Consider the following 26,941-nt stretch of genomic DNA (forward strand, 5'->3'; position numbering starts at 1 on the left):
TCCTCCTCTCTTTTGCTCTGATATCAAGTTACAGCTACCACAATGTTAAGAATTATCTTAGCCATGGTCCCATCCTTGCTAAGCATATAAAATGTACAATAACTAGAAACAGAGGAGTCTCTTAGTTATTTCATTTCTACAGAGGTGAAAGGCCCTAGCTAATTTTACTATGTGTATGTTTATAAGCTACCCTGTTCCAGAAAAGATTTAAGGGAACTAGGCCACTATAATCTCCACAGGGGGCTTTGGGATATCCTTTTGACAGGAAGTGCACAAACCTCAAATCAACCAAACCAAAGGATGAGGGGGCAGATACTGGAAAGGCATTTTTGGTTTGACCCAACAGCACACATGACACCTGCTCAATACTACAATATGATCACCAATAAATGCTTCTTTATTCAACAAATGTTTAGTGAGCTTGTATATACTAGATAATAAGCTAGAAAGATAGCATAAGTTAAATGAAATATGAGATTCCTTACTTTGAGGAGAGTTTATACTCTAGTTGGGGAAGCAGGATATCTACTGTATATGATTCTGGAGACTTCCACTTCTGGCCAAGATGGAATAATAGGGTCAGAATTTACCCATGACTGAAACAACCCCCAAATGGACAAAATATAAGAAAGTTTATAAGACACTGATCATCAGGCAAGAAAGAACAGTGATTGCTGTGAGATGAGAAACAAAGTGAGCTCCATGACTGCCCAGGTTACTGCCTGGAGAAAAGTGTCCAGGCTGCAGCACAGGGAACAGAACCCAGGCAGAGCCTGGGGAACTATCTGAACCAAAGAGACACAGCTGAGGTCCAGAAAGACGAGGGCAGCCAGCATTTATAGAACAGAGTGCCAGAGAGGACAGAGTTACACAGCACACTCTGGAGATCTGCAGAGGGCTGCCTTTTAGTGTTCAGCAGAGCAGCACATGTGTATGATGAAACTACCTTGGGCCAAGGAAAAAAAACCATCTGAAAAAAATTAGAAATAACAGTGCACAGGCTCATGCAGGGCTGGGAATAGAATGTGCTCCCACCAGCCAGACTGGAAAACCTCATAATTCACAGGGCACTGGGTAGGGAACTCAGGAGAGTCTTGCCTTAGTAGTGGAGAAATAATGAGCCCTAGACTGAACACTGCTCCAGTCCCACCTAACAAATCTGAAAAGCAAGACCCTAAAGCATCAAATGACCAAATTGTTTCCAAGTAACTTAATCTCTTCTCAGAATGAAACTCAAGACTATTTATAGGGGTATCAAAATATCCAGCACCCAAAAAGTTAAAATTCATAATGTCTGGTATCCAATAAAAAATTACCAGCATGCAAACAAGCAGGGAAATTTGACCCATAAGGAAGAGAAAAAAAAAATCAATATATCAAAACTGACTGAGCAATGACAGATGATAAAATTGGCAGGTAAGGATATTAAAAGTTATTATAATTATATTCCATATGTTCAAATGTCATATAGAGACATGGAAGATATGAAACAAAAAAAAAGGAGGAAAGAGAACAAAGAACTGATGGGACAAATAGAAAAGATATACTATGTTAATACTAATATAAAGAAAGCAAGATTGGTTATATTAATATCAGACTAAGTAGATTTCACAGCACAGAATATTACCAGGGATAAAGAAGGTCATTCCATAATGACAAAATGGGCAATGCATCAAGAGGATATACAAGCTTAAATCAACTAAAAAGAAAAAACATGGGGGGAGAAGTCAAGATGGTGGTGTGGGAGGACGGGAAGTTAGCGTCTCCCCACAACTAGGGCATGTGCCGGCCACTGATGAAGGACTCTAACCCCCAAGGAGACGGGAGGAACCCCAGAGTGAACCAGTAGGACGTAGGGGGACTGAGGGGGGAGGAGAAGTAGAGGCCAGACAAGATCGGCACCCCTGAAGCCGGAGAGATCAGGAGAGGCAGGTGGGATGGACTCTCCGGGACGAGCGGGAGAGGGGAGAGAAGTGGAGGATGATCGCCTGGACCACTGGGGCTGGGGAGCCTGCTGAGCTCCCAAGCCGGTTCCCCACCTTTCCAAAGCCCCATCCAGGCCACATGGGTCCTGGGGGCACAGGAGGGAGGCCAGGGAGATCAGGAGATGCAGGCGGGAGGGGCCCTCCCACACCCCAGACCGGAGGAGCAGGAGAGGAGAGGAGGGTGTTTGCCCCACCCACTCAAGCCCAGGAAGCCTGCTGTACTCCCAGGTGAGGTCCCCTGCCCTCTGAGACTGGGACTCTTCAGTTCCTTGAGCCTAAGCCCCACCCCACACAGCCCCCAGGGCCTTTTCCAGTGCTGTGGGTTCTGAGCATTGGCCCTGCCAACCACCCAAACCTCGCCCTTGCTTAGGCCCTGCTCTCCACAGCCAAGGCCTTCCCCCTCTCCTTTTATTTATTATTATTTTTCTTTTCCCTCCTCTTCTTTTTTTTACTATTGTGGTACTGATGTACCTTCCACTTGTTGACTCATCTATATTTTTATTTTTACATTCTTTCTAACATATCTGTTAGTTTCCTAGTCTAATTTTTTTTTTTTTTACTTTGTTATTGTTCTCTTTTTTTTTTTGCCACCCCATGCAGTTTGCAGGATCTTGATTTGCTAGCACGGGCTTGGGTGGAAGCTCCTGCAGTGGGAGCTCTGAGTCTGAACCACTGGACTAACAGACACCTTCAGACCCCAGGGAATATTCATCAGAGTGAGATCTCATAGACTTCCTCATCTCAGCACCAAGACCCAGCTCTACCCAATAGCCTACAAACTCCAGTGTTGGAAGCCTCAGGGCAAACAACCAGTAAAACAGAAACACAATCCCACTCATTAAAAAAAAAAAGAGAGACAGCAAAAAAATATGTCACAGATGAAGGAAAAAGGTAAAAACCTACAAGACCAAACAAATGAAGAGGAAATAGGCAATCTACCTGAAAAAGAATTCAGAGTAATGATAGTAAAGACGATCCAGAATCTCGGAAACAGAATGCAAGCATGGATTGAGAAAATACAAGAAATGTTTAACAAAGGTCTAGAAGAACTAAAGAACAAACAAACAGATGAACAACACCATAACTGAAATGAAAAATACACTAAAAGGAATCAATAACAGAATAACAGAGGCAGAAGAATGAATAAGTGAGCTGGAAGACAAAATGGTGGAAATAACTGCCGAAAGCAGAATAAAGAATGAAAAGAATTGAAGAAAATCTCAGAGACCTCTGGGACAACACTAAATGCACCACCATTCGAATTATAGGGGTCCCAGAAGAAGAGAAAAAGAAAGGGTCTGAAAAAATATTTGAAGTGATTAGAGTGGAAAATTTCCCTAATATGGGAAAGGAAATAGTCACCCAAGTCCAGGAAGCAGAGTCCCATACAGGGTAAACCCTAGGAAAAACACACCAAGACATATATTAATCAAACTAACAAAAATTAAATTCAAAGAAAAAATATTAAAAGCAGCAAGGGAAAAACAAAAAATAACATAAAAAGGAATCCCTATAAGGTTATCAGCTGAGTTTTCAGTGGAAACTCTGCAGGCCAGAAGGGAGTGGCAGGATATACTTAAAGTGATGAAAGAGAAAAAACTACAACCAAGATTACTCTACGCAGCAAGGATCTCATTCAGATTTGATGGAGAAGTCAAAAGCTTTTCAGACAAACAGCAGCTAAGAGAATTCAGCACCACCAAACCAGCTTTACAACACATGCTAAAGAAACTTCTCTAAGCGGGAAACACAAGAGAAGAAAAAGACCCACAAAAACAAACCCAAAACAATTAAGAAAATGTAATAGGAACATACATATCGATAATAACCTTGAATGTACATGGATTAAATGTCCCAACCAAAAGACACAGACTGGCTGAATGGATACAAAAACAAGGCCCATATATATGCTGTCTACAGGAGACCCACTTCAGACCTAGGGACACATACAGACTGAAAGTGAAGGGATGGAAAAAGATATTCCATGCAAATGAGAATCAAAAGAAAGCTGGAGTAGTAATACTCATATCAGATAAAATAGACTTTAAAATAAAGACTGTTACAAGAGGTAAGGAGGGACACTACATAATGATCAAGGGATCAATCCAAGAAGAAGATATAACAATTATAAATGTTTATACACCCAACATAGGAGCACCTCAATACATAAGGCAAATGCTAAAAACCATGAGGGGAGAAATCGACAGTAACTCAATAATAGTAGGGGACTTTAACACCCCACTTACACCAATGGACAGATCATCCAAACAGAAAACAAATAAGGAAACACAAGCTTTAAATGACACAACAGACCAGATAGATCTAATTAATATTTATAGAACATTCCACCCAAAAGTGGCAGAATACACTTTCTTCTCAACTGCACGTGGAACATTCTCCAGGACAGATCACATCTTGGGTCATAAATCAAGCCTCAGAAAATTTAAGAAAAGTGAAATCATACCAAGCATCTTTTCTGACCACAATGCTATGAGATTGGAAATCAATTACAGGAAAAATACTGTAAAAACCACAAATATATGAAGGCTAAACAATGTGCTACTAAATAACCAAGAGATCACTGAAGAAATCAAAAAGAAAAAAAAAAAAATACATAGAAACAAATGACAACAAAAACACAGCAACCCAAACCGTATGGGATGCAGCAAAAGCAGTTCTAAGAGGAAAGTTTATAGCAATTCAATCTCCCCTCAAGAAACAAGAAAAATCTCAAATAAACAATCTAACCCTACACTTAAAACAACTAGAGAGGGCTTCCCTGGTGGCGCAGTGGTTGAGAGTCTGCCTGCCGATGCAGGGGCCACGGGTTTGTGCCCCAGTCTGGGAAGATCCCACATGCCGCGGAGCAGCTGGGCCCATGAGCCATGGCTACTGAGCCTGCACGTCCAGAGCCTGTGCTCTGCAACGGGAGAGACCACAACAGTGAGAGGCCCACATACCACAAAAAAAAAAAAAACAACTAGAGAAAGAAGAACAAAGAAAACCCAAAGTCAGTAGAAGGAAAGAAATCATAAAGCTCAGAGCAGAAATAAATGAAATAGAAATGAAGAAAACAATAGCAAAGATCAATAAAACTAACAGCTGATTCTTTGAGAAGATAAACAAAATTGATAAACCCTAAGCCAGACACATCAAGAAAAAAAGGGAGAGGACACAAATCAATAAAACTAGAAATGAAAAAGGAGAAATCACAACTGACACTGCAGAAATACAAAGGATTATAAGGGACTATTACAAACAACTATATGCCAATAAAATGGACAACAACAAAGAAATGGACAAATTCTTGGAAAGGTACAATTTTCCAAGACTGAACAAGGAAGAATTAGAAAATATAAACAGACCTATCACAAATATTGATATTGAAAATGTAATTTAAAATCTTCCAACAAACAAAAGTCCAGGACCAGATGGCTTCACAGGCAAATTCTACCAAACACTGAGAGAAGAGCTAACACCCATCCTTCTCAAACTCTTCCAAAAAATTGCAGAGGGAGAAACACTCCCAAATTCATTCTACAAAGCCACCATCACCCTAATACCAAAACCAGAAAAGGATATCACACAAAAAAGAAAATCATAGACCAGTATCAATGATGAATATAGATGCAAAAATCCTGAACAAAATACTAGTAAACAGAATCCAACAGCACATTTAAAGGACCATACACCATGATCAAGTGGGATTTATCCCAGGGATGCAAGGATTCTTCAATATATGCAAATCAATCAATGTGATACACCACATTAACAAATTAAGGAATAAAAGCCATCTGATCATCTCAATAGATGCAGAAAAAGCTTTCGACAAAATTCAACACCAATTTATGATAAAAACTCTCCAGAAAGTGGACTTAGAGGGAAACTACCTCAACATAATAAAGGCCATATATGACAAACCAACAGCAAGCATCATTCTCAATGGTGAAAAACTGAAAGCATTTCCACTAGGATTAGGAACAAGACAAGGATGTCCACTCTCACCACTATTATTCAACATAGTTTTGGAAGTCTTAGCCATGGCAATCAGAAAAGAAAAAGAAATAAAAGGAATACAAATTGGAAAAGAAGAAGTAAGACTGCCACTGTTTGCCGATGACATGATGTTATACATAGAAAATCCTAAAGATGCCACCAGAAAACTACTAGAACTAATCAATGAATTTGGTAAAGTTGCAGGATACAAAATTAATGCACAGAAATCTCTGGCATTCCTATACACCAACAACGAAAAATCAGAAAGAGAAATTAAGGAAACACTCCCATTTACCATTGCAACAAAAAGAATGAAATACCTAGGAATAAACCTGCCTATGGAGGCGAAAGACTTGTACTCAGAAAACTATAAAACACTGATGAAAGAAATCAAAGATGACATAAACAAATGGAGAAATATACCATGTTCTTGGATTGGAAGAATCAATATTGTGAAAATGACTATACTACAATATACAGATTCAATGCAATCCCTATCAAACTACCAATGGCATTCTTCACAGAAGTAGAACAAAAAATCTTACAACTTGTATGGAAATACAAAAGACCCTGAAGAGCCAAAGCAATCTTGAGAAAGAAAAACGGAGTTGGAGGAATCAGGCTCCCCAACATCAAACTATACCAGAAAGCTACAGTAATCAAGACAGTATGGTACTGGCACAAAAACAGAAAGACAGATCAGTGGTACAGGATAGAATGCCCAGAGATAAACCCACATACATATGGGCACCTAATTTACGACAAAGGAGGCAAGAACATACAATGGAGAAAAGACGGCCTCTTCAATAAGTGGTGCTGGGAAAACTGGACAGCTACATGTAAAAGAATGAAATTAGAACACTACCTAACACCATACACACAAAATAACTCCAAATGGATTAAAGACTTAAATGTAAGACCAGACACTATAAAACTCTTAGAGGAAAACATAGGAAAAACACTCTTTGAGATAACCACAGCAAGATCTTTTTAGACCCACCTCCTAGAGTAATGGAAATAAAAACAAAAATAAACAAATGGGACCTAATTAAACTTAAAAGCTTTTGCACAGCAAAGAAAATCATAAACAAAACAAAAAGACAACCCTCAGAATGGGAGAAAATATTTGCAAATGAAACAACAGACAAGGATTAATCTCCAAAATATACAAACAGCTCATGGAGCTCAATGTCAAATAAACAAACAATCCAGTTAAAAAATGGGCAGAAGACCTAAATAGACAGTTTACCAAGGAAGACATACAGATGGCCAAGAGGAACATGAAAAGATGCTCAACATCACTAAAAATTAGAGAAATGCAAATCTAAACTGCAATGAGGTATCACCTCACGCCAGTCAGAATGGCCATTATCAAAAAATCTAGAAACAATAAATGCTGGAAAGGGTGTAGTGAAAAGGGAACCCTCCTACACTGTTGGTGGGAATGTAAATTGATACAACCACAATGGAAGATAGTATGAAGGGTCCTTAAAAAACTAAAAATAGAACTACCATATGACCCAGCAATCCCATTACTGGGTGTATACCCTGAGAAAACCATAATTCAAAAAGAGACGTGCACTACATTGTTCACTGCAGCACTATTTACAATAGCCAGGACATGGAACCAACCTAAATATCTATCGACAGATGAATGGATAAAGAAGATGTGGCACATATATACAATGGAATATTACTCAGCCATAAAAAGAAACGAAATTGAGTTATGAGTAGTGAGGTGGATGGACCTAGAGTCTGTCATACAGAGTGAAGTAAGTCAGAAAGAGAAAAACAAATACTGTATGCTAACGTATATATATGGAATCTAAAAAAAAAAAAAAGATATTGATGAACCTAGTTGCTGGGCAGGAATAAAGAGGTAGATATCGAGAATGGACTTGATGACATTGGGTGGGAGGGCGAAGCTGGGGTGAAGTGAGAGTGGCATCGACATATATACACTACCGAATGTAAAACAGTTGGCTGGTGGGAAGCAGCAGCATAGCACAGGGGGATAGGCTCGGTGCTATGTGATGACCTAGAGGGGTGGGATAGGGAGGATGGGAGGGAAGCTCGTGAGGGAGGGGATATGGGGACATGTGTATGCATATGGCTGATTCGCTTTGTTGTGCAACAGAAACTATCATGGTATTGTGAGGCAATTATACTCCAATAAAGATCTATTTAAAAAGAAAAAACCTAATAACAGAGCCTCACAGTGTATGATTCTGGAACAATTAAAATCAAAATTCTGTGGTATGCAAATTATATACAGACATGTTGGAGGGAAAGGAATATCCAGAGTGGGTATGTTTATAAAGGGAAAGTTTCCCATAAAACATGAACAATCCATCAGACTAACTCCTCACCCCAAAGGACCATCAGACTAACTCCTCACCCCAAAGGAGTAGTGAGTGAATCATTCAAAAGATACAGTGACTAGTCTCCAAAGGAGATGCCTGCATCTGCATGACTAATTTAAATAGCCCAGTCTACATATCAGTGCCTGATAAGACCACTTTTTAGAGGTATATAAAGGACATTTAGAATTTATGAGATTTTTGAGTACAAAAATAGAGCCAGTCTTTATCTTGAATTTAGTGGAAACCAACTGCACACTCGCAGTTACATAATCTTGCTGATTTACGCAGTTTATAACTGATCCTTCTGGTTTAAGGAATCAAGTCTGCCTTTCCTCCAAAAAGAAATCATGTACTCAGAAAGATGAGGGAAGCATCTTTTAAAAGAGTGACTATAGTAAGTTTTCTGGAAGGCTAAGGTAACTGTGAATAAAAAATCTAGAAAGTATATGAGAACCCTTAGTTTAAGGCAATCTGGGTAAATTCACCTTTAGTTAGCAGAGCAGGGCATAGGAGACTCTTGGGAAGAAAACCCAAGGGCATTCCTTTATCCAGGAGAGGAAGGGAAACCACCAGAAATAATAGATGGCTCTACCCCAAGGGCCAACTGGGAGCACAGCAGTGCTCTTCAAGGAGGGGAGGAGCCCAACCTAGGAGTGTCGGTGGCTTAAAGGGAGGGATTCTTTGGTGATGCACAGGAGAGAGTGTACAAGGTGCAGCAGGCTCTAGTCTATGAAATAAGGGATAATGAGGGGAAAAAAAGTCTTAGGGGGCTTCCCTGGTGGCGCAGTGGTTGAGAGTCCGCCTGCCGATGCAGGGGACACGGGTTCGTGACCCGGTCCGGGAAGATTCCACATGCCGTGGAGCAGCTGGGCCTGTGAGCCATGGCCACTGAGCCTGCGCATCCGGAGCCTGTGCTCCACAGCGGGAGAGGCCACAACAGTGAGAGGCCCGCGTACCACAAAAAAAAAAAAAAAAAAAAAAAAAAGTCTTAGACTAGGTAAGGGTAAAGTGTGATGTTAGATGTGGGGAGGAAGACTCCTGGCAAAGCAAAGCAAAATGACAGTCAGTAAGAAGTATTAAAAACTGGGCCAAATTATTTCTCTAAGTGTCAAATCCATGGCAAGGCTCTGAGCCTTATCTATCCTGGAGACAGAAAATTCAAGATATGTAAAAATATGATGAGAAATAATAACCAGTCAGAAATCTGCATTTTCACCATTCTCGGGAATGAGAAAGAGCTGGATAAATACTCTCCTTCACCCTTGGTCTATGCCTCAGTTACATCTTCTGCAACATTTCAAGGAGAAAGAGGTAAAAAGCTTCCCAACATTTTAATATTATATCTTCAAGCAAAAGGAACATTATATTGCAATTATGTTATTGTTTTAATTTTCTTACACACTTCGTTTCTCAATGTTTTGAACATAGTCGGCTCATAGCAAAGACATTTCCATTAATCTCTACCAGGATTACTTGATACCATGATACCATTCCTACCATGAGCTTGTTAGATTTAGATGAACTTAACAGATATATATTGTGGATTCTACTGTAAATAATGCACTTTAAAATAATCCTTAATATATCTTTTGTCAGCTGTGCCTTATTAGCTGCCTAATATCTTTTTTGCTGTCAACAAAATTACAGTTATTAAAAGCAGAACATTTATTACTGTAGGACAAAATGTTCCCAAAATGCATCAAAGACATAATGCCTTGAATTTCACCTAATTAGGATGAATTCCTCCTTCTCAGATGTTGACATATGCTTTTAATTCTGTAACATGTACAATTATAAACAACCATTTCACAAATCACAAAATGAAATTATTAATATATCTCTATATAACAACCCTCAAGTGTTCTTACTCTGTAGGTCTTTTCGAGGCATTCTGAGATTATCTAGAAAGATAAAATTTGGCATGAGTGTATAGTTTTTGTTTGTGGTCAAAAAGAAAAATCATGAAATGTCCAATTTTCAGTTTTATGGGGATTCCCTTTTGTCATACCAGTTCTGTATAATTTTAGCTCCAGAAAGAGTGTGCCTTTAAGTTAAAAAATAACAAGTATAATGAATCATCATTTGGTCTCAGAATATAAGAAAGTAGTTGGATAACTATTCCTTTTAGTGGTTCCCAATTTTTCTTTTAAAGAGAATTGAAGTCATCTTTAAAAATAATTTACAATGAGAGATCCCTATGAGATTCTGGCATATAACTTGGAAGGAGTTCAAGGCACTGAGTGAATCACTATAACATTCCCTGGTACAGAAAATTAATACTGCCATTGGGGACTGAACTCTGAAACCAGTCATCTTAGTATGAAAAATGATTTAGTTTAGAGAACAATGGCACATTTTCTAACTAGTCTGAGTACACCAAAAAAGTAAAATTCTTTTATTTCTTAACAGGTTTGCAAACTCTTTTAAGAAGAACCAGGAGAAATTCTTCTGTCTGGGAAGGCATCCTCCATCTGAAAGTCTATCTCCTGTGAAATAAGCCATTAAGTAAGAAACCTGGGACTTAACCCAGGTGTTCAGGTAAAGGGTCATTGGAGAGGCAGCTTAGAAAAACAAGCTTCTGAATTCTCAGAGCTAAGGAGGGGATTCACATTTAGCTTGATTGGAAGGTATGCTAATACGATGTAGATGAATTATTCTGAGGACCTTCTGGAATGTGATCAAAATCTTGGGGATGAGACCCAAAGAAAGGAAGGCATATTAGTGACTATGAATAACCAAGGCCAACCAATTTAAGGATGAGCTCCAGGGTGGCTTTAAGAAGCCAAGAGCCGTCTTTTAGCTATATTTCAAAACAGAGCTCTGCAACCAAAGTTCTCCAATTGTTGAAGGTAAACTTGCCCTTCTTCATGTCTACAATACTGTAACATGGCTTTTAAGGCTTGGCCTGAAGAACATGACACATAGAGGGCCCATAAATAAACCCATGCGCCTATGGTCAACTCATCTATGACAAAGGGGGCAAGAATATACAATAGAAAAAAGACAGTCTCTTCAATAAGTGGTGCCGGGAAAACTGGACAGCTACATGTAAAAGAATGAAATTACAACATTCTCTAACACCATATACAAAAATAAACTCAAAATGGATTAAAGACCTAAATGTAACACCTGAAACCATAAAAATCCTAGAAGAAAACATAGGCAGAACACTCTTGGACATAAATCTTAGTATTTTTTTGGATCTGTCGCCAAAGGCAAAAGAAAAGCAAAAATAAACAAACAGGACTAATTAAAATTAAAAGCTTTTTGCACAGCAAAGGAAACCACTGACTAGATGAAAAGACAACCTACTGAATGGGAAAAAATACTTGCAAATGATATGACTGATAAGTGGTTAATACCCAAAATATATAAATAGCTCATAAAATACAACATCAAAAAAACAAACAACTTGATTAATAAATGGGCAGAAGACCTAAAGAGAGATTTTTCCGAAGAAGACAAAGAGATGGCTAACAGGCACATAAAAAGGTGCTCAATGTCATAATCACCAGAGAAATGCAAATTAAAACCACAATGAGATATCACCTCACACATGTCAGAACGGCTATCATCAAAAAAACCCCACAAATAACAAAAGTTGGTGAGGACATGGAGAAAAGGGAACCCTTGGTGGGAATGTAAATTGGTGCAGCCACTGTGGAGAACAGTATGGAGCTTCCTCAAAAAACTAAAAATAGAACTACTATATGATCCAGCAATTCCAGTGCTGTGTATACATCTGAAGAAAACAAAAATGTTAATTCAAAAAGATACATGGGGCTTCCCTGGTGGCGCAGTGGTTGAGAGTCTGCCTGCCAATGCAGGGGACACGGGTTCGTGCCCTGGTCCAGGAAGATCCCACATGCCATGGAGCGGCTAGGCCCATGAGCCATGGCCGCTGAGCCTGCATATCCGGAGCCTGTGCTCTGCAATGGGAGAGGCCACAACAGTGAGAGGCCCGCGTACCACAAAAAAAAAAAAAAAAAAAAGATACATGAACCCAATGTTCATGGCAGCATTATTTACAATAGCCAAGATATGGAAGCAACCTAAGTGTCCAACAACAGATGAACGGATAAAGAAGATGTGGTATGTATGTATAATGGAATAGTACTCAGCCATTAAAAAGAATGAAATTTTGCCATTTGCAACAACATGGATGGACTTGGATGGTATTATGCTTAGTGAAATAAGTCAGACAGAGAAAGACAAATACCGCATGTTATCACTTATATGTGGAATTAAAAAAATAAAACAAACTGGTGAATACAACAAAAAAGAAACAGACTCACAGATATAGAAAACAAACTAGTGGTTACCAGGGGGAGAGGAAAGGTGGTGGGGGCAAAGTAGGGATAGGGTATTAAGAGGTACAAACCACTATGTATAAAATAAATAGGATAGGGACTTCCCTGGTGGTCCAGTGGGTAAGACTCCAAGCTCCCAATGCAAGGGGCCTGGGTTAGATCCCTGGTCAGGGAACTAAATCCCGCATGCATGCTGCAACTAAGAGTCCACATGCTGTAACTCAAAATCCTGTGTGCCGCAACTAAGACCCAGCACAGCCTAAATAAATACATATTTAAAAAGAAATAAATAGGGTACAAGGATATACTGTACAGCAGAGGGAATATAGCTAATATTTTATAATAACTAAATGAAGTATATAACCTTTAAAAATGTGAATCACTGTGTTGTATACCTGAAACTTATAAATTGTACATCAACTATACCTCAATTTTTGCAAAAAGGAATGAATGAATGAATGAATAAATCTCTCTGTCTCTCTCTCTCTCTCTCCACACACACACACACACACACACACACACACACACACACACACACACACACACACACACACCCTTTTGGTTCTATTTCTCTGGAGAACCCTGACTAATACAAGTATCTAAGGTAGTGATTCTCAACTAGAGATAAGGGGAAATGGAGTCAATAAAAAGAACAGAGGGGTTGGGGATGATAATTTTGAAAAGGCATGGGCAGACCTTGTGGAATACCTACTCAAAAGCCATTCACAACCTTCGTCTATGACAGAGGTGGGAATACTAAAACGAATTTTCCACCTTCCCCTGCAGCTAAGGGATAGCCATGTAACAGAGTTGTGGTCAGAAGGGCTTCCTTCCCAAATAAAAAGCTAAAGCCTTACTAGGAGAAAGCACTATGCTCTAACCATTCTCCCCTCCTGGACTACTAAGGATTCAGATGTAAAACCAGTGCCTGGAAGAGCTGAAGATCAACTCTACTGCTGCCACCACTCCCCCGTGTTCCATGCGCAGCATTTTATTTTTTTTATTTTTTATTTTTTATTTTTTTGTGGTACGCGGGCCTCTCACTGCTGTGGCCTCTCCCGTTGCGGAGCACAGGCTCCGGACGCACAGGCTCAGCGGCCATGGCTCACGGGCCCAGCCCCTCCGCGGCATGTGGGATCCTCCCGGACCGGGGCACGAACCCGTATCCCCTGCATCGGCAGGCGGACTCCCAACCACTGCGCCACCAGGGAAGCCCAATGCGCAGCATTTTAAATAGGAGTGCAGGGCTTCCCTGGTGGTGCAGTGGTTGAGAGTCCGCCTGCCGATGCAGGGGATACGGGTTCGTGCCCCGGTCCGGGAAGATCCCACATGCCGCGGAGCGGCTGGGCCCGTGAGCCATGGCCACTGAGCCTGTGCGTCCGGAGCCGGTGCTCCGCAATGGGAGAGGCCACAGCAGTGAGAGGCCCGAGTACCGAAAAAAAAAAAAAAAAAAAAATAGGAGTGCAAGCAGAATCTGGCTTCTTAGGCCAACCTGTATTGAAAGCTGAGAAATTTAACCTACTTCATGTTAAATGTTATTATATAGACAGCTTTTAAAATTATAGCTGTACTCTTTCTCCACTGAGGCTAGCTAAGGTCAAAATCTGCAATGGGGGGCTTCCCTGGTGGCACAGTGGTTAATAATCCGCCTGCCAAAGCAGGGGACACGGGTTCGATCCCTGGTCCGGGAAGATCCCACATGCTGCAGAACAACTAAGCCCGTCTGCCACAACTACTGAGCCTGCGCTCTAGAGCCTGCAAGCCACAACTACTGAGCCTATGTGCCACAACTACTGAAGCCCACACACCTAGAGCCCGTGCTCTGCAACAAGAGAAGCCACTGCAATGAGAAGCCTGCACACCACAACGAAGAGTAGCCCCTGCTTGCTGCAACTAGAGAAAGCCTGAGTACAGCAATGAAGACACAACACAGCCAAAAATAAATAAATAAATAAAATAAATTAAAAACAAAAAATCTGCAATGGGAAGGACTTGGACTAGAAGAATTTCCTGAAAGTAATGATTATGAAGCACTGACAATTATAATGGTTGTGAATCACTGAATTAATAAGGAAGGCTGTAGGGTAAGAGTCTTTGAAAATATGTCCTGAATTTTTTTATGGCATTCCACTTTCAAGACAGGAGTTAGAATTGAGTGGCACTTTGACATCACTGCATTTTGTAATACAGTAGTGCACTTAAAATTTTACCTCAGTACATTTTTAATATTTGTTACAGTTGAGAACTAAAGAATTCTAAAGAGAACTAAAAATCACTGTGTAATAAAACCTCACTAACAAATCATTAACAAGGAACTTATTGGCCAAGTAGGTGAATATAAAGGAAGTGTCCAAATTACCTAATAATTTTTTTTAAATCTATTTATTTATTTTTGGCTGTGTTGGGCCTTTGTTGCTGTGCACTTGCTTTCTCTAGTTGTGGCGAGCAGGGGCTACTCTTTGCTGCAGTACATAGGCTTCTCATTGCAGTGGCTTCTCTTGTTGTGGAGCACGGGCTCTAGGCGTGCGGGCTTCAGTAGCTGTGGTTCGTGGGTTCTAAAGTGCAGGCTCAGTAGTTGTGGCACACGGGCTTAGCTGCTCCGCAGCATGTGGGATCTTCCCAGACCAGGGCTCAAACCCGTGTCCCCTGCATTGGCAGGAGGATTCTTAACCACTGCGCCACCAGGAAAGTCCGCTAATAATTTTTTTTTTTTTTTTTTTTTTTTTGCGGTATGCGGGCCTCTCACTGTTGTGGCCTCTCCCGTTGCGGAGCACAGGCTCCGGACGCGCAGGCCTAGCGGCCATGGCTCACGGGCTTAGTTGCTCCGCGGCATGTGGGATCTTCCCGGACCAGGGCACGAACCCGTGTCTCCTGCATCGGCAGGCGGATTCTCAACCACTGCGCCACCAGGGAAGCCCCGCTAATAATTTTTAAAGTCAACAGTATCATATCTTTGAGGCTACCAACGATGCACCTTTTTTTTTTATTGCGGTATGCGGGCCTCTCCCCATTGTGGAGCACAGGCTCCGGACACACAGGCTCAGCGGCCATGGCTCATGGGCCCAGCCGCTCCGTGGCATGTGGGATCTTCCCGGAACGGGGCACGAACCTGTGTCCCCTGCAACAGCAGGAAGACTCTCAACCACTGCGCCACCAGGGAAGCCCAATGATGCACCTTTAAAAATATTTTCTCCAGTCCTACCTGTAAGAAGAAAAATCAAGTGCTGTCAAATAGTGACTTCAAAATTCTGTGCTTACCTTTTTTTTCTCCAGTGTAGGGCACATAGTCTTCCCTGTCCTTATGCTCCAAAGCTTCCTTCTCCAGATATGAAAGGAGGTGTTCTCTATCAAATGGCCCTGTGGCAGACTTTGATGTCTGGTTCTTCTGCCGGAACCCTGCAGGCAGAAGGGCATTCTGCCAAAGAGAATGAATCAGCCATTATGACCAGCAAGAATGCCAATGCTGTATACGTCCAGATGTTACCATCTAAGAAAGATTTATAGACTAGAATGGGATGTAGGCATTAAAGACTTCATTACAGGGTTTAGGGCAGCAACATAAAAGTGTTCCAAACAAAGTTTTTTAAAATTAGGTAGAATTCACTTACATTATTATTAAAATAGGCACATTCACCTTTTCTTCAGAAAGTATTCTACTAGCAGGAAACACCCTTTACTTTTTAAGTATCCTGGGACAGTAATGAAAAATAGTTTGTAATGCTTAATAACAGCTCAGCATATATGTATACATAGAAAATAATTCCATTGCAAAAGAATGTTAAATGACTATATACATCATAGTCCTTCATAATGTCTGCTATTTCATCATAAAGACTTTCTCAGAAGAAAAACATGTATATCATACAGTAGGGTATCAGGATATTAATGTTTACTTGTTTGTGTTTAAATGCAAAGGTTCAACTTCTACGTGTACGTATGTGTGTATATATCAGCACTAGGACGTATCTGCAGCAGCCACTGTCACTGCTACTCAAGACACTCAGAGATTCTCACAGCAAGAGTTATATCCCTAGGTTTCCACCTGGGTACAGCCTTTCTGAGTGCATGGAGTAACTGAGAGTGGGGGAGGGGTGAGAGGCAATGGACTAAAGTTGTCTCTTTTAGTCTCTACTCTGTATTTTCACTAAGCCCAGGAATAACAAGAGGTGACTAAACAATGTGAGACGCATATTTTTGCTTGTCAAAAACCGAAGAGGTGATACTACCTTGTCTCACAATTCCCAAGTACTCTTTGCTTTGAAAATGGGAGGCGGCCAGAAAAGTTACACAAAAGGGCCAACTCTGTTCTACAACACCTCACAATATTGGCAAGGATGCTGAATCTCCTAGGTGTTATAAGATCATTTTTCATTACAGAGTGATCTTATATGGATAATGATAATAAGAAATACCAATTTTTTTTTTCTTTTCAGTACGCGGGCCTCTCACCGTTGTGGCCTCTTTCGTTGCGGAGCACAGGCTCCGGACACGCAGGCTCAGCGGCCATGGCTCACGGGCCCAGCCGCTCCATGGCATGTGGGATCTTCCCGGATCGGGGCACGAACCCATGTCCCCTGCATTGGCAGGCGGACTCTCAGTCACTACGCCACCAGGGAAGCCCCGAAATACTCATTTTATAACTAGAAAATATGGCACTTCAACTTTGGCTATTTGCTGAAATCCACAATAATTTTCATAAAATTCGCCTTTGTGTTTTCCTCATGTAATGGTATATGCACAACACAGAAAGCTCACCTATCAAGATGAAATACAAAAGAGGTTTTTCCTAACCATGCACCAAAAATGTTTCTACAATACAAGATTGTCTATAGGAATATAAAAAAGGAACACAAGATTTCTACCCTCAGACTTTGAAATCAAGACAAGACTTGTACATGAAGAATCCATTCTCAACAAACCATCAAGTCCTATCCATTTTTACTTCCTAAAAAACTGCTTCACTTTTCTCCATCTCCAATACCATTACTTTGGTCTACACTATGATCCAAGCTGGGATGGACTATTACATTAGCCTCCCAGCTGGTCTCCCTGGATCAGTTGCTGACACTCTTCAACCTTCACTCCCACCCCCCAAGGTTATCCTAGCCTCATCTCACACACCCTCCCATTCTAACCACATCAGCCCTTGCTCCTCCCTTGTACTTGCCATATACTTCTTTCCCTGGAATGTTCTGTCCATCCTATTTTGCAACTCATTTTTCAGACTGCAGCTCCATTCCCCCAAGGAAAGCTTTTCCTGACCTCCCGTTATATGCTCTTATATATGGCATGATTATTTGATTAATGTCTAATTCCTCACACTTCTACCAGACTATACATCATGAGGGCAAAGACCACATTTGTTTTGATCACTCTCATATCCCTAAGCCTAGCATAGTACCTGAGATCTATAGGTTTCCCCCCACCCCAATACTTATTGAATAAAAATTTGAGAATACTTTTAAAGAAAAATGCTCGTTAAGGCAAATTAATATAAGTTACTTTCCTTCACCATCAATAAGGCACATGTATACATACTGCTACTTCATGGTGGTAGCAATGGAGTTGCATTATACCACCTGCCTGTTCAAGCCCCAGTCAAACATACAGGTTTTAAATGATATATTTGCTGGAATCCTGGCTCCTTAAAAACAGTCTTTGACCACAAAATAAATGAGCGCTAACTGGCTTTGGAGGCCATGAGCTAAGCTTTATTAGAAGCACACTTTAATCAAGAAAGTTAATGGATCATAATTACTTAACAAATAGATAAAAATCTCATTAAAATGACTTCCACTTAAAATTACATGCTTCTCCCTTGCAGTGGAATTTTGTTGTAATAATTTATTCCCAGTCTTAGAAATAAAAAAAAACCTTTTGCCTAGGCTAGCTGGCTGTCTTTTTGAGACAGAAGTTTTGAGAAAACACAGTTAAGTTAGCAAATAAATATACTGAATGCAGAGTAAGGAAAGTAAAATAGCCCTCCAGAATATAACAAAATAGCACCATATACAAACTTCATCTGCTCTTCTCTTATCTACCTTCTGAGACTTTGTAAGGTGCAGTGTGTTCCTCTGGTTGAAGTAGCTGCTGCTACCCTGGCCCTCTTGTCTCCCATGGTCCTTTACTGAAACACTTTCCAAAAACGTCACCCAACGAGTGGCAAGCTGTCAGTAAACATCACTGTTCTTCTAGTCTCAGCTAACAGTATCTGAGGTTGGGGAAGTTACAACTAGGGTTGGGGAGTTGCAAAATACATCCAGAAGTTAGAACTCAAGCCTCCCCATACAAGAAGCAGGCCATGGATTTCCAAATAAGAAAATATAAGCCATCAGCTTTTAGACCTATAGAATAAAGCACAAGTTAAAGGGGACTGACTTACCGTAGTTTAACAGAAAGACCACTAGACTCTGCCAGGGATCAATCAGGTAGTAAAGGATCTAGTCTCAGTTCTTTCCCTAATTGTAATAACAGAGGCAATTCACCTAACTTTTGTTTTCCATCTGTGAAACAGAGGGCAAGCGCTAGATCAGTGTTTCTCAACCAGGGGTGTTTTCATCCCCCCAGGGGACAATTGGCAATACCTGGAAACATTTTTTATTGTCACAGTTGGGGGGAGGGCATATTAATCACTTTTAAAATTTTCTGTATTTTATGATGCTTTGACATCTTGGGGGCCTTGCTAAACCTGGAAAGACTGCCCCTCCCAGGGCTAACTAATTCCTAGGGATAGCAAACAACTCCCCCCCAGCCCCTGCCATGTGCCTCTCATATGAAAACCAGCCATTCCAGAGCCCACACCCCCAACCACCTCTTTCATCTTTCACACACCAAGCCAATACTTCCCCTGCCCTAAACTGCCCAGGGCCAAGAACTGGACAACTAGAGACCACTCCTGTAGCCCAGAGCCACTGAAATTATTCAAACTATCCAATTCTAAACTTGCTCAAATCTGCCCACCCTGTCTCACCTATTCCTTCCCTTGGAAAACACAATAAAAGTTCTGGGCCACACTTGCTCCTCACTCCTACCTCCTGACCAACCCAACAGCTCCCCCATGTGGCCCTGGGTGGCTTGGTGAGCCTCCTGCTGTTGGGAACTGAAAGTAATAAACTCTTCTTTCAAGGAAATTTCCATGTATTGTATGGTATCTTACCAGACGCGATTAAAACAAAATCCTAGGTACATTTTAAATCAGGAGGGTATGCTATTAGTATGTTGTGAGTAGAGGCCAGGGATGCTGCAAAACACCCTACAATGTACACGGCAGCCCCACAGCAAAGAATTATCCAGCCACAAATGTCAACAGCGCCAGGGTTGAGAAACGCTGGACCAGATGAACTCTTATGCTCCTACCATTTGATTCAAATAGGTCTGATAGGTTGAATTGCCTGGAGCAGATACTGCTGTGACATGCAAAACAGCACTGTTATTCTGAGTTACCCCACAGACTTAGGTGCACTGAAAACTCTTCCTTATAGTAACAATTATGGTTAAGGGATTTGATCAGTGGTATTGACATATTACCCAAGTGCTAAAGTAATGCTGAGAAAAGGAGTATAGTTCCCAATATAAATCAGAAAACCTTCTAGCAGGAAATAAATGTGTGGTAGTGACAAGAACACTTTCATAAAACAAACTCTTACCACAGTCCTTAAAAGGCACTAAAAGTCAATGTCTTTTTTTTTTAAAGACAATGTCTTGTCATAATAAAATGTGGTAAAGAAAAGCAGCCTAGCAAATTGCCATTACCTTCAGATCAAGGAGCCACAACCTTAGTGTTCTCCCCTCAGTGCCTCCCAGCTGCACACGCCCTGCCACAACAACCGCTCCAAACATACCAGGGATTAACAATTCCAGGATCAAGGGTCTCTACCTTAGCCTTATGTAATGCATAAGGTAAGCAACAGCCATTTTGCAAACTAAAACATATATACATATATTCAGGTCTGCTCCATATGGATTGCAGTATTGCCCAGAGTCTGCTTAGATCTAGTCTACCAATAACTAGAAACTTTGATCCAATTTGGTCAGCATCTTTCAGAAACGTAATAATTAGATTTAAGGTCATGAAGGACCCTCTAGAGACACTCTCTACGCTGCAGCCATCCTGGTACAGAAGCCCTGAAGAGGCATAGAGGCTGGCGTATGTCAAAGAGCTAATCATCTGCTGCATTTTACCAAAAACGTTCTTCCCAGCCCAGAGAGAAAAGATTTCTTAAAGGGAAGAAAATTTCAGGAGATGTTTGAAAATAAAAATGTTGGAGAAAATGGTTTAGAACAGTCATGTCATTAGAGATACCAGGAAGAAGTGGGGGTACTGGAAAGGAGGCCAAAAGTTCATTTGGATAAAGAGGAGGAGGGGGATGGCAGTGTCAGGGAAAAGTCATGGAAAAGCTAACTGTTCAAAGGCAGCTACTTAGTATCAAAGGGTTTGAAAAATTATTTCATTTCTCTTTATTGCCTAGCACCTACCTCAGGGTCAAGATCATCCAGCACAGTTTCCAGTTGTTTCAGTTCTATTTCTGATAGATTCCCAAGGAGTTCATCTTCATCAACGTCCTTGTACTTTTCTAAGTCCTTCCGGAACGATAGTGCCATGGTTTGCAGTTACTTAATTATTGCTATTCAGTACAGTCAGAAGTGATTTCTTATTTTTTTTTTCTTAAAGCTACGGAGAGAAGAAACAAAAACATTTAAAATATTAAGTCATCCCCACCTAGTTAGATCAATTGTAGGTTAAATGAAATGTAATTTCCATGTGTCATATATTCTTTGACTACATATCACACACCACCCTTGCCTATGAATCATTCAATGTCTTTACCTTTTGTCTTTTCTTGACAAAAAGCAGCCAAACAAAAACAAAAAGCCACACTAGGAAAAAAGAGGAGGAGAAGAGAATAAAATTGAAATCCATTAAAACAGATACTTGACAGAATTTAGATTCCTGATAACTGAGTTTTAGGGGGGAAGAACTTATAATATTTACCAAAATATAATTTTTTCCATCAATTGCTTTCAAATGATTGCTACCAGAATACTTTAAGCACAGTATGTTTGAGGCATGCTTGTTTTCCTGTAAATTGCTTAGAAGATTATTTTCTGACTCATATTAATATAGGGGAGATATTAATATACTCTCCATGGGAGGAATGGCCAATGGAAAAAACACTTTTTGAGAAGGTTCATTTAAAAATTTTTTTTGCGTTTTTTCTTCTAATTTATATTTTGTTGCATTATGAAAACAATACATTTATTTGGCAAAGTAATCTAGGTTACAAGTTGAAATAAAAGAAAATTCTGAAGTGTACTGATTATTTTTTAAATATGAAATATTAGATGTATTCTAACCAATACATACTAGCATTCTTATTAGGAAAAGGCATTTTTAAAGGAAAAAACATAGCATTCTGAAAATGTTTCAGCAAAATGCTCAAAACCATGCTGGGATATGTCATCCACTGACTGGCAAGACTGGTCAGGAGGGTCTGGTGGTAGGAAAGGATCTTCACCATTTCCTCACCATGTTCATCCCTCCCAAACAGCTATGAAGTGACTCAAAAAGCAGCATCTTTCCAGATATAGCAGGACAATTCTATAGGGAAAAAAATACTTAAAATAAGTACTGCAAAAAGCATGAAGTAAAAATGAAGTATTTCTATAAATTCTAGCCATATGTGTAGATCATTTGCCTCATAAAATGTTCCTATGTGAAAAAGAAATAATCCTTAGACTTCCTGATTTGGCTAAATTTTTCTTGGCTGTAAAACGCCCAGTACTTCAAAGTTTGGATATACTTTCTACTCCCTTCTCCCAAGTTTTCCCAACTTAATATTTTAACTAATATATTTTCCTCCTCAAACTAGTAACATTTTATGGACCCTTTTATGTGTTTTCATCTCCTATGAAGACAGGAAGTTTCACCACAGGGGTCTGTCAGCTAGCAAGCATCTGGGACCAATAACAAGCAAATTAACAGAGCTGTGCTTATGCAGATGTTAAATTGCAGGCATTTTGTGTAACTGCCCAAGACAGGTCTGGCTTACTCCTGTTCTACTGGCACTTCATTGGTTGAGCAGTTACCTTGTATTTTTTTCGCTTTTTTGAACACATAATTATCATTGTTGTCATTACTAAGTTTGGAAAACATTTTTGTATTTCCAACTTTAAGACAACAAGCTTACCAAGTATCCTGAGAGTGTATTTTCTCAGTTAAAAATAATACAGTCTGAGGAGACGATTCAATAGAAGGTATCAGCACTTTCAAATATATTAACCATAAAATGCAATTTTAAAGACGATGGCACAGGACTTCCCTGGTGATGCAGTGGTTAAGAATCCGCCTTCCAATCCAGGGAACACAGGTTCAAGCCCTAGGCCGGGAAGATCCCACATGCCACTGAGCAACTAAGCCCATGTATCACAACTACTGAGCCTGAGCTCTAGAGCTCGTGAGCCACAACTGCTGAGCCCATGTGCCACAACTACTGAGGCCCACGCGCGTAGAGCCCGTGCTCCACAACAAGAGAAGCCACCACAATGAGAAGCCTGCACACTGCAACGAAGGGTAGCCCCCACTCGCCACAACTAGAGAAAGCCCGCACACAAAAATGAGGACCCAACGCAGACGTACATACATACATACATACGTACATACATAAATAATTCACTTTAAAAAAATAAAATAAAATAAAGAAGGTGGCAGGCAATTTTAGGAGAAAAAATAAATAGAAGAACATTCTGAAAAAATACTCCCTTTATTAAAATACCAATGATATGGTATTTGAAACAGATAAGGGTAAGAAATTGACAAAAGTACATGAATAGGTACCATGAGTAATTATTTAGTTTTCACTATTTTTTAATGTTTGGACAATCAATCCAAAAAGTTTTTAATGTAGTTTAATATAATTTATTTTTGAGGTTTATAACATACAATAAAACCAACTTCTTGTTCAATAAATATTTCAAAGAAATATGTATTAATTATTTTGAGCATCCCCTCACTTTACTCTCAAGTGTTCCAGTTTGGGCCATAAATTCAATGGTTATCCTACTAATAAGGTATTATAATGGGCAATATGATAGGAATGAGGTGTTCGGGGCAAAGGCAATGTTATATGCCACCCAGGGTCTATAGGTTTGGAACATGACATTCCTTAGAGTGACTAAACAGGTTACTCCAAGAGATGGCTCCTTATCCCAAAGTAAAATCTGTCACACACAAAGCATGTTTATAGTATTGCTTAAAGATCAATAAAATGAACACCATGAACACACCACCCAGCCTCAGAAAGAAAATATTACTTTGTACTCTTATGTTCCCCTTTCCAGTTGCATCTCTTCCCCCAAAAGAAGTAGCCATTGTACTGAATTCTGAATTAATCATTCCCTTACTTTCTTTAGTTTTACCTTAAATGTACATATCTTTAAACAGTTTTAGTTTTGCTGTTTTTGCACATATATATATATGTGTGTGTATATATATATATATATATATATATATATATATATGGACTCACACAGTATGTATCCTTCTGTGACTTGGTTTTTACACTCAGCATTGCTTTGAGTTCATGCTTAGAGCTGAACTTCTTTCATTTTCATTTCTATCTCATATACTGTTGTATAAATGAACATCTGAATTACTTGTAGTCTTTCCTGCTCTACTTTTCTGCTGTTACCTATTTCCTGGTATACATGTGCAAGAGTTTCTTCAAGTTGTCCAAACCTAGGAATGGAATTGCTGGGAAAAGGGTATGGTATTACTCAAGTTTACTAGGTAATGTCAAACTATTTTCAAAGTGGTTGTACCAATTCACATTCCTAGAAGATTCAATGCATGACAATTTCATGTTGCTCATCCTCGCTGATTGTTGATATTATCAGTTGTTGTGGGGGTTTTTTGCCCATTCTGGTGGATGTGAAATGATATTTCATTGTGGTTTTAATTTGCATTTTGCTGAGTTATGATGAGACTGAGTATCTTTTCATACGTTCTTGGCCTTAGTCACTTAGACATAGTGGTGTTCCTTAGTCTATGAAGAATCTTTGCCCGTTTTTTTAAAAAATAAATTTATTTACTTTATTTATTTTTGGCTGCATCAGGTCTTCATTGCAGCGAGTGGGGGCTATTCTTTGTTGCGGTGCGCGGGCTTCTCATTGCAGTGGCTTCTCTTGTTGCGGAGCACAGGCTCCAGGCAGATGGGCTTCGGTAGTTGTGGCAGGAGGGCTCAGTAGCTGTGGCTCCCAGGCTCTAGAGCGCTGGCTCAGTAGTTGTGGAGCATGGGCTCGTTGCTCTGCGGCATTTGGGATCTTCCCGGTCCAGGGGTTGATCCTGTGTCCCCTGCACTGGCGGGCGGATTCTTAACCACTGCGCCACCAGGGAAGCCCTCTTTGCCCATTTTTATATTGTGTTATCTTTAAAAAAAACAGATGCTCTTTACTATATTCTGGATACTAATCTTGTCAGTTATATGTTAAAAATCTCTTCCATTTTCTTTTAACTCATTAGTTTATTAAGGTATTTCTAGGGGGAAACATATCAAAGTGTTTTTCATTTAATTATTTAAGGAATTTACTTCTTTGGCTTGTTTTTTCCTTTTCAAAGCAATGGAAAGGCATTTCCTTCAAGTTCGGATTATGAAATCTTGCCAAGAACTTCCAGGTACTATATCAGAGTTTCCCAGAAGCTTCAATTCTACTTCAGTAACAAGAAAACAACTGCTGCTCATCCTACCTAATGCTGCTCAAAACTCACCACAAGTGTTCACATTCTCAGAGTCTCGAACTTGATTGTACCTTCTCTCTCAACTCTCATCCTTTACTGAGGATTATCTGTGTGCTGACAGTGTGCCAAGTATTAGCAAGAGAAGCTCAGAGCTCCTTAAGAAGGGAAGCTCTGGAAGCCCTGCTTTGCTCTGCTTTCTGTCCCATGGATAACATGTCCTCTCTTGCTTGTCCGCTGACATCTGTATATTGGAAGGGGAACAAATTCTGAATGGTTTCAACCAGTGTGCTAGAAAAGTATCTTAAATCTACTCTGGGTCTATAGGAACTTTTTTAATCCCCAAGCTAATGTAAAATACATTTCATAAAAATATACTTCATAATCTACACAGCACAGGAATAGATTTTTTTAAGCATAATATTCTCAGTTTTTTTTTTTTCCTAAAGGTTGCATATAAGCAAAAGTTAGTTTTGCCAGATAAGTTAGGTAAACTTTCAGGCGGATGTAGAAAATGTTTTAACTTGAAATTCTGGTATGATCAGACTGTTTAATTCTCCATCCTTAACTCACTTTTTACAGCAGTGGTTTTCATGTTTTAGACTGAATCAGAACCCCCTGGAGGGCTTGTTAGGACACCACCCCTGGGCCCCACCCCCAGTTTCCTGATTGAATAGGTCTATAGGGTAGGGCTGAAAATCTGAATTTTTAACCAGCTACCAGGTGGTGCTGATACAGCCGGTCAGGAACTAGACTTTGAGAGGCACTGCCCTAGAGGAACTGACTTCATAAATTTGTAAATTCTGACAACTAGGTCTCACATTCTTGTGGCAGTCTATCTTGTCCTACTCACAGGCTGAAGAAATTTGTTAAAATGGTCCCCAAAGTCTACGGGAACTGTTGCCATGGTACGCTTTCCTTTTCACTCTGCCACTGCTTCACTGGATTTCAGTTAGCGGAGGCAATACCGAGGAACATAAGGAACCTCCTGGAATATTCTGGGCCAAAAGCTTTCATTCCATTAACCAACTTCCTTTTCATGTATTACTAGTCTCTAGAATTCTCCTTATTTTTCACACAAGACTTTCAGGACCCTGCTAATTTCCAGGTGGATTCTCAGCCATCTCATTTCACAGATGTTTAAAATTTTAGCTTTCTATTTAAATACTTTTTAAATAGCTGTATTCTAGATCTTTGGGATCACTTTAAATGAAGCACTGCTGTGAGATTTCAGATGCCATATTTACATTTATATTTATGATTGCATCAGCACCAGGTAGAACTGCCTTAATTGTTCTAAACTAATACAGAGGCAGTCTTAATACCTAAATGATGCATTTGCACAAAATGGAGACACAGCACTACATAACCAAAGGTTTCTCTGAGATTCAAACATAGAAAAATAGTAGAAGGGGACTTCCCCGCTGGTCAAGAATCCATCTTCCAATACAGGGGATGCAGGTTCGATCCCTGGTCAAGGAACTAAGATCCCACATGCCGTGGGGCAACTAAGCCCAAGTGCTGCAACTACTGAGCCCATGTGCCTCAACTACAGAG

The 26,941-nt window shown here is 40.1% G+C and overlaps 1 protein-coding gene across 1 annotated transcript in view; it reads right to left on the reverse strand.

Annotated features, from left to right (window-relative positions):
* The window catches only part of TMOD3 (tropomodulin 3), an 85,606-nt gene that overhangs the window by 29,128 nt on the left and 29,537 nt on the right, over positions 1 to 26,941 (reverse strand). The window contains exons 2-3 of the mRNA XM_059056297.2: positions 21,130 to 21,325; positions 15,913 to 16,069 (exon numbers count right to left, since the gene is read on the reverse strand). Coding sequence (XP_058912280.1) covers positions 15,913 to 16,069; positions 21,130 to 21,255 — 283 coding nt within the window. The 5' untranslated portion in view covers positions 21,256 to 21,325. The remainder of the gene's footprint in view (positions 1 to 15,912; positions 16,070 to 21,129; positions 21,326 to 26,941) is intronic.

This window comes from Kogia breviceps, chromosome 3, assembly GCF_026419965.1.
Source record: "Kogia breviceps isolate mKogBre1 chromosome 3, mKogBre1 haplotype 1, whole genome shotgun sequence".
Classification (NCBI taxonomy): Eukaryota; Metazoa; Chordata; class Mammalia; order Artiodactyla; family Physeteridae; genus Kogia; species Kogia breviceps.